This window comes from Populus euphratica, unplaced genomic scaffold (assembly GCF_000495115.2).
Source record: "Populus euphratica unplaced genomic scaffold, PopEup_1.0 scaffold639.1, whole genome shotgun sequence".
In the NCBI taxonomy this organism is placed as follows: domain Eukaryota; kingdom Viridiplantae; phylum Streptophyta; class Magnoliopsida; order Malpighiales; family Salicaceae; genus Populus; species Populus euphratica.
In genome coordinates, this window is record NW_011500506.1 from 60,259 (window position 1) to 74,803 (window position 14,545).

Sequence of the window (14,545 nt, forward strand, 5' to 3'; positions counted from 1 at the left end):
AAATAATTTTTTTATTTTAAATTAAATTTTTTAATTTTGTTGATTCTTTTTAGTTTGGTGATATTAAACTAAATTTTAAAAATAAAAAAAATTATTTTATTATATTTTTAAATAAAAATATTTAAAAAAAATAATTAATACCTAAACCAAATACTACCCGTGATGTAAAAAACATATGATAGAAATAAGGAGTGGTTGTGACAGTGAGGGTGAGAATATATATATATATATATATATAACATAAACATACGGAATTCGGAATAAAAAATAAAAAAAGGAAAAACCTAACGGTCTCCGCGTTGAACTTCCCTTCAGTTCTTCTCTGTTAATTTAATTATGAGAAATGAAAAATAAAGTTTTCACTGGATTAAATAACCCATTTTTCACTTTAATTCTCTGCTTCAATTTCTTCTGATCCGATCGATTGCGGAAATGAAAAGGAGAAATGTTTAGATTGATGGAGATTCGGATTTGAATTTCAGATTTTAGTGCATTAATTTCTTGTTGGTGAGTGCGAAAATGAGCACGCAAAGGCAGGTGATCGTACGGGACTTAATGGATGAAGGCAAGAAGAGGATTGTTGTTTTGGTTATTTGTGTTGTTGGATTATCTTATCTCATGTCTTGTAAGTTTTCTTCTCTCTCGCTGTGTGTGTATTTTGATTTTGTGATTGTATGGATTCATTAATTAAATTAGGTAAAAATGTATCTGATAATCATTTTTACCTCTTAATCAGATTTTTCATTTGCGTTCCTGTTAATTATAAGAATTTCTTGATTTTTGCCCTTTGTATTAATGGGCATTACTTTGGCATTTTTTCAAGGTATAATAGATGACCAAAAAGTTAATGATATAGACAAGTTAACATTGGGAAATTGAATGAATGCTGGCCACTAGCATTGGCGTTTTCCTTTGGGATCAAGGTGTGTGCTTGAGGTGGCACCTTTACCCTTTTCTGGCATTATTTCTGGACGTAGTGATTGTACAAGTAATGGGGTCAGTGAAGGGAGGAACACAATCAGTGAGGAAAGGCTGTGAGACTGTAAAGAATTTTACACTCCCAAAAAATAATACGAGGTGTTTGAAATATTTTAGAAAGAAAAGACAGGCCATAATATTGATACCTTTTGTGTTAAATGACACATCCACATAATAACATGGAAGTGTATGTATGTGTTTTAATTTTCTATGTTCTCAATGTTTTGAAGAAGAACAATGCTCTAATTCGACTGATGTCTCTTTGTTGTTGTTTCACGTGATTATTTCTTTCTGAAATGCTTCAACATAAATGATGTGGTAGAGCGCCCTTTTGTTCTAATATATTAAGGAAATTGCTTTTCTTTTCTTTCCTAATGTCTTAAGGGAATTATGTCAAAAAAAGAAGATAATCTGATAAGAATGTGTTCTGATCATATTAACACAATCATTGTAACTGACTGCTAATAAACCTGCTGCAAATTCTAAATTCATGAACATGAGTGATCGGTAATGGACATCGTAGAGTGAAGAATTATACCAATATTATCCATAAGACGAGGTTCCAAAATGGTGTAGGTCAACAAAACATGTGCATTTTTAATTATTTAACAGCACGAACAGAGCAAAAATATAGATGCTGCAGTGAGACTTTGTTTCAATGTGAAAGAAAAGATGGCCACTGAGCTCTAGCTCAATTGACATCTTGTACTTCCCCCCTCCTTGTTCCTTACAACTTGAGTTTGAACCTTCATTTGGACCCGAAAAACATGATACTGCAAACCTGCTGGATGAAGAGATGCCCAAGGTGAATTATTCATACACACTGGAGGAAGTAGCATGACCAGACCAATTATGTTCTGTAAATTCTGTTATACTTTGGGTGTATACAGTTAATTTCCTACAAACAGGGAGGCTTAGGAAAATAATTTCTTTATTTTCTTCCACACAGAGAACATTTGCAGTACATGAATGGTTGCTGCTTTTAGGAGTTCAACTAAAATATTTAATTTGTATAGGTTGAGTACATGAAATTCTGGCTAGTTATTTCAGCCTGTTGTTTTTTAAGTTGTACATAAATGTATTCTCATTTTTTTTTTTTTTTATATATATGCAATGCTTTCTTTTTTGCTTGTCTTTAGTTGGAACTTACTCTCAGTTACCTTTTTCAGTAACGAGCTCCTCAGTTTGGGTCAACTTGCCTGCTGCTGCTTCCTTGATCATTCTCCTTCGCTACTTCACCATGGATTATGAAATGCGTAAGAAAGCTGCTGCATATAACAACAAACCTGCCTCTGCAAAATTAAGTACACTGCCACAAAACAAATCTCTTGAACTTAACAGGGTAGTTGAAAAGTCTGACTGGAGAAGGAAAGTGAATTCTCCTGTTGTTGAGGATGCAATAGATCACTTAACAAGGCATCTAGTCTCTGAGTGGGTGGCAGATCTATGGTACTCTCGCCTGACCCCTGATAAGGAAGGTCCAGAGGAACTGGTGCAGCTAATGAATGGTGTTCTTGGGGAATTTTCAAGTCGCATGAGAAATGTAAATCTTATTGATCTACTGACAAGGTTTTAGTTCTTTTCCTCCTGACTTTTCTCTTAGTTTACTTTGTCTCCAAGGTTATTTGCTTTGTCACTAATCATCTAGGGTGACACAGGGATCTTATTAATCTCATCTGCACCCATTTGGAGCTTTTTCGTGCAAGTCAAGCAAAGATTGACAAGCAACAGTCTGGTTTGCTTACCATTGATGAGCGAGACAAGGAACTAAGACTTGTTCTGGCTGCTGAGAACAAATTGCATCCTGCTTTATTTTCTGCTGAAGCTGAGCACAAGGTTGATTTGTTCATTTTTTGTTTGTTAAATTTGCAAAGTCATAGAATCTACAAATGCTGCCTCTGAATGTGAAGGATTGAAAGTTTAGTGACAATCTGGACTGCTTATTCTAGGTTTTGCAGCATCTGGTGGATGGCCTCATTTCTTTGACTTTCAAGTCAGCAGATCTGCAGTGCTCTTTCTTCCGTTATGTTGTCAGGGAACTTCTCGCTTGTGCGGTGATGCGACCAGTGTTAAACTTGGCTAGCCCAAGGTAGTCTATGTCTCTGTTTTGCTTTATAGTTTTGTGTTGTCATTTTTCCTTTCTCTCATTCCTTTTTTTTATTTTTTCTGGTTTCCTCCTTTTGTTTATCAGGTTCATAAATGAAAGGATTGAAAATGTTATCATTTCTAAGGCTAATCAAAGAGTTGCTGCAGCTCAAGAAGCATCTCATTCCAAATCAAATGGGTCTTCAAGGATCCCATCTGATCATTTTTCTAGGTTTTTAGACCCTACTGGAACTGGGGTTGAACTTACGCAGTTAAAAAACAATCAATCCAGAAGTGGGCCAGAGGCACCTGAAAAAGATAAGGTGAATGGAAGCCATATCTCAAAAGATCCATTGCTTTCCATCGATACCCCATCTTCCCGCACATGGAGCTCACTGTCCAAAAACTCTCTGATTAATGATGAAGGAGAAATTGAACGACATCTTTCAGGACGTGAATGGGGTGAGATGTTTGATATGATGTCTCGCAGAAAGACTGCTGCCCTTGCTCCAGAAAATTTTGAAAACATGTGGACAAAAGGGAGAAACTATAGAAAGAAAGAAGGTGAAAATCAGGCGATCAAGCACCCCCCACAGAATTCTTCAGCAAGTAAGTCCATTACATCAGATTATTCAAAGAGTACATCTAATTCCAAGAAGGATGATGTGACCAAACTCGATGCTTCGCTGGCCCGCAATGATCAGTCTGTGGGTACTGAGCAGTCTACTGTAGAAAACCCTCTGCATTATGTCAATCAGAACATGTCAAATCACTCACTATTTAGTTCACATCGAGATGGCATACAGAGCCTCATGGATGTGGATGGGACTGAATCAGGCAGCACTAGCTCTTATACTTCTGAAGAGGAAGATGTGAACTTTGTAACTGGTCTTGATTCTCCAGGAACTAAAGTCTGGGATGGTAAAACTAACAGAAACCTGGCTGTTTCCCACATTCATCATCCGCTTGAAAATCCTGATGGCCACAGGGCAAAGAAGACTGGTAGAGGGCATGCTCACTATCAAAGATTATCTAGACCCCAATCTGGCAGGAAAAGGTCGAGGCCAAGCACTCAGAAGGTACCTGTTTGGCAAGAGATTGAGAGAACAAGCTTCTTGTCTGGGGACGGGCAGGACATACTTAGTTTAAAAGGACATGCTAAAGCTGATGATTTCACTGATGATTCCGATGTTGAAACTCTGGATAGAGTTTACAGTGGATCAACTGCTTGTTCGTCTGCAACATTTGTTTTTATTCCTGAAAGCCACACTTTAAATGATAATTCCGTGAAACATTCATTAATGGTGGACGCATTTTATAAGTTGAGATGTGAGGTACTCCACTTAAAAGCTCATTACTTTTCTCTGCTCAATTGCTTGACCTTTCATCTTCTGATTTAATGATAAAGGATGTAAACCCTCTTGCTGTTGCAGGTATTGGGTGCAAATATTGTTAAGAGTGACTCTAAAACGTTTGCTGTTTATTCCTTATCTGTTACGGATGTAAATAACAATAGTTGGTCAATCAAACGAAGGTGCTATGGATTTCTGTCTCAAATTTTGTTTCATCTCTTGTTGATGTCTTCTGTAATAAGCATCTTCCATGAATAGATGTTGTCTTTTTATTGTGCTCTAACATGGTGAACACATGACCTTTATAATATTTTCTCCCATAAAGTTATACTGCTCATGTAACTGAACTCTACTGTCAACAGATTTCGACATTTTGAGGAGTTACATAGACGGCTCAAAGAATATCCAGAATATAGTCTTCATTTGCCGCCAAAACATTTTCTCTCTACAGGTTTAGATATGCCTGTCATAAAAGAGCGGTGTAAATTGCTTGACCGATATCTGAAGGTCGAACATCTAATCTCACTTTTTTTGTCCAAGTGAATTTGATATCAGCTTTAGCTCTTTGATAAGCTGGAATTGTGGCCTTCAATGGATTTCCAACCTGATTTCCTATTTAGATATTTATCCTGGTTTAATTTGCTGCCACTATTCCAGCACTTAAGATATTTGCACTGGTGCTTGGCTACTCAAGTACTTATGGACTCTTCAGTATTATGCTGTAAAGTAACACATAATATCTCACAAAGTTCTATGATTGGGAACTTCAATGGTGCTGGTACTAGATTAGCCATGTAAAAGCATTCTTGTGGTAGGCAAACTCATATATAATGTTTGTAAAATAAGAAATGCCACATTTACATGGCTAATCTAGCTCCACACCACTGAAATCAAAGCATAATATTTAAAAGTTTTTCATTAGAAATGAGTGTGCCAACTACGAGAAACAACTGAATTGTTTCTTTATTTAGAATATACATTTTTCTGAGCTAGTTTGCTACTTCTTTGGTGCCATGCTTCAACTCTTTAACTAACTATAACCTGTTGCTGTTTTCCAGAGGCTCTTGCAACTTCCGACAATTTCAGGATCTATTGAAGTCTGGGACTTTCTTAGCGTTGATTCTCAGGTTTCCATATTTTCTGCTATTATTAATGCAGAATCCCCTCCCTCCCCTTCTTTTTTTGGGAAGGGAAAGGTGTTCTTTCTGATATTTCACCCACACTATTCATTTGCTATTATATGGTGTCATGCAGACGTATGTGTTCTCAAATTCATTTTCTATCATCGAAACATTATCAGGTGAAGCTTGTTCAATTTAGGATGTTATCTTTTATTTTGATTTTCATTTCTTTATTTTGATATTTCCTCTCTTTTCATATTTTTTTTAAATTTCTAGTTGACCTGGATGATAAGCCCTCTGAAAAGAGTAAAAGGGTTTCAAATTTTATCGGGCCTGCAACAGATTCCTTATCCACTAGGAAGGAACAATTGAGTGCAGAGTGCAAGGAATCTATATTGCAGACAAAGCATGCTCTTGGGGTAGATGGAGCACGAATGATTTCAAAAGACACGCCTCAATCTCCAGTGAGAAAGTCTGTCAAAGAATTTGGAAAATCATTCAAGGATCCAGGCTGTGATTCAGATATGCAAAAGAATGCATCATCTGCCAGAAATTTAGAGAAGAATATAGAAGGAAGAGAGGGCGATAGTTTAGAAGAGATGTCCGCATCCCTTAATGATTCTGCTAATGACCCCATGCTCCCTACAGAGGTAATTAAAGTGGGTTAAGGATTGGGCTGGATTGCAGGTTTACCTTAATAACAAAAGGTTGTCTTATAAAATTTCATTGCTTCATTGCAGTGGGCACCACCAAATTTGACTGTTCCTATACTTGATTTGATAGATGTCATTTTCCAGCTACAAGATGGTGGATGGATCAGGTATTCAATATACGGCAATGTAGAAATATGGTGGATGTCTTGTCTCTTTATAGAAACTATTTTTTCATCATCATAGTGACATCCCACTGTGACTGCTGAGGATATGCTGCTGACACAAATGATTTGTGCATTGCAGGAGGCAGGCTTTTTGGGTGGCCAAACAGATACTACAACTAGGAATGGGTGATGCTTTAGATGATTGGCTGATAGAGAAAATCCAGCTTCTGCGTAGGGGTTCAGTTGTTGCATCAGGGATCAAGCGGGTTGAGCAGGTAATCTTTGAAGTTCTGCAGTTTCTTCTATCTTGAAAATTTGCTAAATCTTCAACAATACTTGGCAGTCTAGAGCACTACTGAAATGCTGGACTTTTTTTTGCTGAAGTGGTAAATAACAGAGCTGATAGATCAGATGCAGTCTAGAGCACTACTGAAATGCTGGACTTTGTTTTTTTTTTTTTTTTTTACTGAAATGATAAATAACAGAGCCGATAAATTGGATCATTGGATGGATTCTGGGTGGCTTGAGTTCATGTCCTCTTTTCATTTCTACCCAGCACCATTGAACTTCATCTTTGGGCATAAAAAAGAGGGTGAGATAGTGTGGCAAGATGGTCCATCTGAAGTGCTTTTCAGTAATGCTGAGTGAGGGAAGGAGGGGTTTTTGTCTTCATTTTTTGTTTCATGTTACTAGTCGGAAGAGAGGGAAAAACTTTTGGAGTCCCACTAGTGCCCTTTAAATAATTGAAGATCTCCTGTTTTCACTTGACATGTTCTGGTCTTTACCCCTGAGGTAGTAATGAAACCTAAGACTATCCTTGTAAAGCAGACTGAGTTGAAAGAATGGATTACCCATGGATACATGCTATTCCTTCCTTTAAATAATTGAAGATCTCCTGTTTTCACTTGACATGTTCTGGTCTTTACCCCTGAGGCAGTAATGAAACCTAAGACTATCCTTGTAAAGCAGACTGAATTGAAAGAAGGGATTACCCATGGATACATGCTATGCCTTCCTTTAAATAATTTAAGATCTCCTGTTTTCACTTGACATGTTCTGGTCTTTACCCCTGAGGTAGTAATGAAACCTAAGACTATCCTTGTAAAGCAGACTGAATTGAAAGAATGCTATGCCTTTCTTTTTTTTCCCTTTCCTTTTCTTTTTCTGCCTTCTCCCAGTTTTCCAGCAGCTGGAATGGGCTACTCTGATACGAGAATATGCTGGAGTGGATTGACTTGTTCTTTAGATTTGTACTTGATTGTGTAAGAGGCTTTAGAAAGAAAATTGAGATGCTCGTGTTTTATCCTGATATTAGCTGTGTTGTTATTAAATAGATACTTTGGCCTGATGGAATATTCATAACCAAACATCCAAAGAGACGACCGCCACCCCATCAACCCTCAGAAGTGTCTTCTCCTAAATTGATTTCCCCTCATGGCCAGCAACCCATGGAAGTATCTTCACCTAAATTTAGTAATGAGCAGCAACAACAGGATGCAGCTCGACGTGCTAAACTTGTATATGAGCTGATGATTGGTAATATCATTTTTCTTATTTGTTCTTTCTGTATTTTCTGCATCACAGATATTATTTTAAAATATCAGTAAATGCCTCAACGAACCCTGTTTTTGAAATGCAGACAACGCACCAGCTGCCATTGTAAGTCTTGTTGGTCGAAAGGAGTATGAACAATGTGCAAAAGATCTTTATTTCTTTCTTCAGGTATTTTTTTCTTTGGTGGGATTTAAATCGAAATCTTCTTATGTAAAGCATAAAAGTAGTAGCTGATTATAGATGCTTTTGTGCGACATGTATTTAACCTTCTCAAACGGAAAATATATTGAGAGGGTTGGGGGGGGGGGGCATCTTTCTATGTTGCTTGATATTGTTTGTCAGCACCATTTTGTATTTCTCCCATGGTTTGGGGTCCCTCATTCAGAAGGGACAGCAAGCCAAATAAATGATGGTTAGTGAGGAAGGCAAGGCATTAAGACAACTCAGTTTAGCGAAGGGTGAAAGCTTTTAGTGAATTAATGATCTGGGTTTTGTTGCTTGATGTTGTTGTGTCAACATCTGTTTTGTATGTCTCCCATGGTTTGACATGCCTCATTCAGAACACGTAACTAGCAGCCTTGCTCAATAAATGGTGGTTGAGGGAGACAAGGCAGTGAGACGACTTGGTTTAGTGAAGCAAAGAATGAAACCTTTTAGTGCTTTAATGATCTGTGTGAGTGGTAGCACCAGTGACTAGATCAGTACACACCAATCATTCCAGGTGTTAATTTGTGACCCTGAAAGAAGATAGCAGTTCTAGTGCATGCCTTGCCCATATTTAGAACTCCATATCTTGTTGAATATTTCCTGGCTCACCTATCATTTGTATACAAATGATGTTACTGAGCTTTGGTGGGTTTTTCCCCCCTTTGCAGTCATCTGTTTGTATGAAACAACTGGCGTTTGACCTCCTTGAGCTGCTGCTTTTGACTGCATTTCCAGAACTGGATTATGTTTTAAGGCAGCTGCATGAAGAAAAGCATAAATTTGGTGAATTTAAACCCAATTAATCAAGCATAGCAAGTTGATCTTTGCCTGATTTTTTCCCCTTCAGGTATGTTATTTTCAAATTTTTGCAACTGAAACATGTCCCACATTGTGATTGATGGTATCAAAAGATGGTCAAATTGATACATAGGTCTGATGTTTAGTTAGATTCTTGTTTTGGCAATTTTGAGGATATTGTACCTAAATCATGAAATTAGTGAAAAATCTATATATATTGATTTTTTCGTGTCTTCTCTTGATCTTGTTCCTCTTTTTATATAAATTCTCAATTTTTCCTTGCTTTTGATCCAATGAGTGCCGCCTCTACAATGACAGATTGTAATTCTGTTGAGGTGTTTGTGACTTTACTATGTTGAATTGGTCAGAAAGCCCTAGTTAGACTTCAACATTGAAGTATCATGGATAAGGTGAGAGATTGTTGCAGTATTTTTTCATTGGAGTGATTGAAGAAGAGTAGGGCAGGAGTTATTTGAATAAATGACCGTTAGGGTACTATTCTGCAATCCTAAACAAAGAGTTTAAAGTTATTATGTTGTGCTGCTGAACTAAACGCAGTGTTTGAGTTATAATGTTAGTAGTATAGGAGACATGTCCACTAGTGTAGGTAACACGTGCTGGAATCTTGGAATTGTTTTGGTTAATAGGTAACAAACTTGTAGAGAATGAATCCAAGAAATGAATAACCAAGTATGAGCATCTCTCTCTCTCTCTCTCCACTACTCTTGCTGAGTTACTTGCGATCTGCCATTGTGGGCATTGTTAGCAAGTGGTTCTCTTCCCCTGCAATACTTGGACGAAATCTAAGTAGGGACTATTCCCATCAAGCTTGTTCCATGTGGTATTAGAGCATCATCTCTTTGGACTTGAGAGATGGTACCTGACACTCGATCCCAATAGATTAAAAGGCTTGAAGATTCCCTTGAAAGCATAAAAATATGAGCAAGTGATGAAATTACTAGACTCATATAAGCAGAACTATAAGCAAGTGATGAAAGTACAAGGTCCAATCATGAAACCAAGCTTGAAGAACTAAAAGATCTTATCAGTGGTCTGTTTTGCCAGCAAACTTTCATTTTGCAGACTCTGCAGCGAACAGCAGGTGAAACCATGGTCACCAGGGATAAACGAGCTCATTAGGGACAAGATGCCGCATTCAAGACTTGTCTAAACGGTGAAGGTGGTCACCACTACTATAAGGTACACAAACCCAAATGTGATTTTTCTAATTTTGATGGTGAAGGTGTGTATAAATAGCTTTATAAACACAATCAATATTTTGAAGTAGAGAAAGTTAAGAACTCTAAGAAACTTAGATTGGCTTCTTACCATCTTGATGGTATAGCCCTTTATTGGCACCAAAATTTCATGAGGAGGTATCTTGGGAAGAACATGTTGAAGCTTTATGTGCAAGATTTGATGGGCAAAAAGATCCATTAGAGGAACTTATGGATCTCAGGCAAGTTAAATTTCTGGAGGCATATATGCATGATTTGACATGCTATAGAAAAAGGTTGATATTTCTGAAAAACAAGCTTTTATGTTCTTTATTGGGGGTTTGGAGATTGAAATTAAGAATCTAGTTAAGATGTTTGAACCGAAAGCCTTGAAACTAGCGTACAACTTAGCTCGATTATAAGAAAACACTATCTTACAAACATAACCATCACAACCTTCCTAAATATCCCTCCTAAGGCATAACCTAAACCAAACTTAGTCACCAACAAACTCACCATAGAAACTCACCTCCAGAAAATACCAGCAACCTAAAACTACCTTAAAATAGCTTACTACCCACTCTAACCCAAAACTATAATTGCAGAGTTCCTTTTGAACCTACTAGACCTTTGAAGAATGGGGAAATAGAGGAAAGAATAACAAAGGGTTTGTGTTTTTTGGTGTGATGAGAAGTTTGTTTCTGGACATAGGTTTAAAAATGAAAGGCTCAATTCTCTTTCCATTATAAGTGATGAAGAGGAAGTAGTAGAAGGGGAGATGGAAGAAGACAATTTTGAACCTGAAGAAGTTACTCAATTCCAATCAATGCTTTAGAGAGTACTGTGAATTTTCATACCCAGTAACTAGCAAGGTTGAGAAAGAATCAATCTTTATCATGGTTGACTTTGCAAGAACACAACTTTCTCAATTTTGAAGCTGCCAGTAGATTACAATATAACCTTACTACCATAAAACCCTTGACAGTGTAAGAAAATTGAGGAACAATGTGTTGCACAGGTCTATGTTGCACAGGTTTTCATTGTGGACCTAAATAACTGTGACATGATGTTGGGAATTCAATGGCTGGTCATGCTAGGTGACATTGTTTCAACTATAAAGAATTGTGGATGTCATTCAATTGGCTAGGAAAAAAGATGTTGCCCTAGGGCAACGATCCAGCTCACTTACAATCTATTAGATTTGAGCAACTCAACAGTCTGCTAGGGTGTCCTTCACAGTGGGCAGAAGTTAGCTTATACAGTTTGAGAATCATTAAAAGAGTTGGTATCACAGTTTGTTCTATGTCTACCACTTTAAATCCTGTTGTGGAAGGAAATGCTGCTTTGGAACATCTTTTAGAGTACTACTAAGAGGTGTTTAATGAATCAAAGGGTTTACCGCTCCTCGGATCTCATGATCATGCTATACTTCTCAAGGATGGAGCCCAATGTATCACTTAAGGCTTTACAGGGTATTCTGGCTTACAGGAGGATGTTGTAGAACGAATGGTCACCAAAATGGAGTCATGGGTAGTTCAACCTAATAATAACCCTTTTGCTTCCCATGTGGTTTTGGTCATGAAGAAGGATGGGTCATGAAGATTCTGTTGAATATAGGACTCTTAATAAACTCTTTATCAAAGACAAATTCCCCATACCTCTAGTGGACGAGTTATTGGAGGAGTTAGTGAGGGAAACTATATTTTCAAAGATAGATTTAAGATCTGGGTATCATCAGATCAGAATGGCTTCATAAGATGTATTTAAGAATGCTTTTAGGACTCACAATGACAATTATGAGTTCTTAGTTATGCCTTCTAGGCTCACCAGTGCTCCTGCCACATTTCAGAGCTTGGTGAACGAAAGCATCTTAGAAAGTTTATATTGGTGTTTTCTTTTAGTGGTATTCTAATATACATCAATTTTATGTCAGACCACCTAAAGCATTTGAAGATAGTGTTTGAATTGTTAAGTGTCTATAAGCCGGTAGCCAAGAGAAGTGTGCTTTTGGTAGTACTCAAGTGGAGTATTTCGGCCCACATCATTTCCAAGGAAGGAGTATCCACTAATCCACAAAAGATCAGGGCTGTAGTGGATTGGCCTCTTCCTAGGACTGCTAAATAGTTGAGAGGATTCTTAGGCCTCACTAGGTACTACATGAGATTTGTTAAAGACTATGGAACCATCAGTAAACCTTTGACTCAATTGTTGAAGAAGGATGTCTTCGAATGGAATGATAAAGCTGCAAAAATCTTCGAACTTTTAAAGGAAGTTATGACACAACCTCCTGTTTTGGCACTACCAGACCCAAACAAACAATTTGCATTAGGACATGGCATAAAAGCAATGTTAATGCAAGATGGTCATCCTGTAACTTATATCAGTAAGTCTTTAGGCCTTGGACAACAAGCTCTATCGATCTATAAAAAGGGAAATGTTAGCTATACTTCATGTAGTAGCTAAATAGAGGCGTTATCTATGGAGCAAACATTTCAAAATCCGCACTGATCATTCTTAAGTATCTTCTAGAACAAAAGGTATCTTACCCTTCTTAGCATCTATAGCCAAGTTACAAGGTTTTGATGATGAAATTGAGTACAAGGAGGGAATGGTGAAAGTAGCAGTTGATGCCCTATCAAGGATTTCTAATGGTGAATTGTTCACTATGTTGGTGTCTACTGTTTCCACCAACATTATGGAAGAAATTAAGAGATCTTGGGAGCAAGACAAGGATATACAGGGTATCATAGTAGACCTACAGCTGGATCTTGGATCTCACCCTCAGTATAAGTGGGCGAACAATCATCTGAAGAGGAAGGGAAAGATAGTGGTTGACAATGACCCTATACTTCAACATAAATTATTTACAACTAAGGTGGACATTTTAGAGCTACAATGACTATTAAGAGGGTAGGAAGTCTTTTTTATTGGAGGAAGTTACAGAAACAGGTGAGGCAATATGAGAGATAATGCACTACCGGTCGAAGGAATAAAACAGAAAATGTACTCCTTCCAGGGTTGCTACAACCATTGCCCATTCTTCAGGCACCATTTACAGACATCAGCATGAACTTTGTAGAGGGACTACCTAGATCTAATGGCAAGAAGTTATTTTTGTGGTGGTGGATCAATTTAGTAAGTGCATATTTTATGGCTCTAACCTATCCATATTCTACAACTACAGTGGCTACTCCTTTCATGGATCATGTTTACAAATTACATGGTTTACTTACAACTTATAGTCAACGATAGAGATACTATTTTTTCAAGTCAGTTTTGGAGAGGCGCTTTTGCCTATCAAGGAGTAGAGAGTTGCACTATTCTATTGCCTGTCACCCACAAATGGATGGACAAATGGAAACAGTTAACAAATGCCTAGAGAACTACTTGAGATGCATGACTGGTAGCACTCCACATCAATGGTCAAGGTGGCTTTCACTAGCAAAATGGTGGTACAATATCAATTATCATTCTTCCATATGATCAAGCATCACCACTTCATATTCCTTACTGCCCTAAAGAACCAAACATTTGGATGAACTGTTAACAAAAAGGGAGAATATGCTACAATTACTCGAGAAAAACCTCAGATCAGCGCAAAACAGAATAACACAGGTGGCTAACAAGAAGATAAGTAAAAGGTCATTTAATATGGGTGACTGGGTGTACCAAAAGTTGGAACTACATTGACAGAAGTCCATGGCGCAGAGGATTTCACACTAGTTATCAGCTAAATACTATGGTCCATACAAGATCATATAACGAATTAGAGCAGTCGATTGTAAATTACAATTGCCTTCCACTGGTCAATCCACCTGGTTTTTCATGTTTCATAGTTAAAGAAACTTTCAGGAAACAAGAAGAAAGTGTTTGATAACTTACCTGTCATGAATGGTGGAGACTCCCCTCAACCATTAACAGTGGTGAAACGTCGCAACTAAGTTGCCATCCAGATCCTGGTTCTTTGGAAAGGATTATCACCATCAGATGCAACCTAGGAGCTTGTGGAGGATTTCTTAGTAAGGTGTCTAGAGTTATCCCCTAGAGGACAAAATAATAATGGGAGGGGAATTGTTGTAGGATTCTTTCAACAGGGTAATTGAAGATGAGTAGAGCAAGAGATTTGGATAAATGATCGTTAGGGTACTATGCTGCAGTCCTAAACGCAACATTTAAAGACAAATGTTTGAGTTATTATGTTAGTAGTATAGGACACATGTCAATCGATATCCACAAGTAGAGTTTGTATTGTTAATTTTCAAAGATTAAATTTAATTAAAACTAAAATTTGAACTCAGTAAATTAATTCAGTTCAAAACGTTTTGACTTGGTGTGGTGGAAAGTAAGGTTTCTTTAGAATTGTTTAAACAATTAATAGACTGTATAAACCTGACTTGAAATATCTTCACCCCCCCC

General features: G+C 37.4%; 1 protein-coding gene across 2 annotated transcripts; it reads left to right on the forward strand.

Annotated features, from left to right (window-relative positions):
• The first annotated feature begins 294 nt into the window (after nucleotides 1-294).
• Nucleotides 295-9,148, forward strand: LOC105115084 (uncharacterized). 2 transcript variants are annotated; one of them, XM_011011865.1, is made up of 15 exons: nucleotides 295-625; nucleotides 2,135-2,547; nucleotides 2,637-2,814; nucleotides 2,928-3,067; nucleotides 3,170-4,397; nucleotides 4,497-4,597; nucleotides 4,778-4,922; nucleotides 5,474-5,542; nucleotides 5,670-5,715; nucleotides 5,813-6,186; nucleotides 6,277-6,356; nucleotides 6,493-6,628; nucleotides 7,688-7,889; nucleotides 7,993-8,075; nucleotides 8,783-9,148. In XM_011011865.1, exons 1-15 carry the CDS (start codon nucleotides 560-562, stop codon nucleotides 8,915-8,917), a joined length of 3,396 nt encoding a protein of 1,131 aa, XP_011010167.1. In that variant the 5' UTR covers nucleotides 295-559; the 3' UTR covers nucleotides 8,918-9,148. The 2 variants fall into 2 exon arrangements, with proteins under 2 accessions (XP_011010167.1, XP_011010166.1); XM_011011864.1 differs by having other exon boundaries at nucleotides 296-625; nucleotides 2,148-2,547.
• The last annotated feature ends 5,397 nt before the right edge of the window (nucleotides 9,149-14,545 follow it).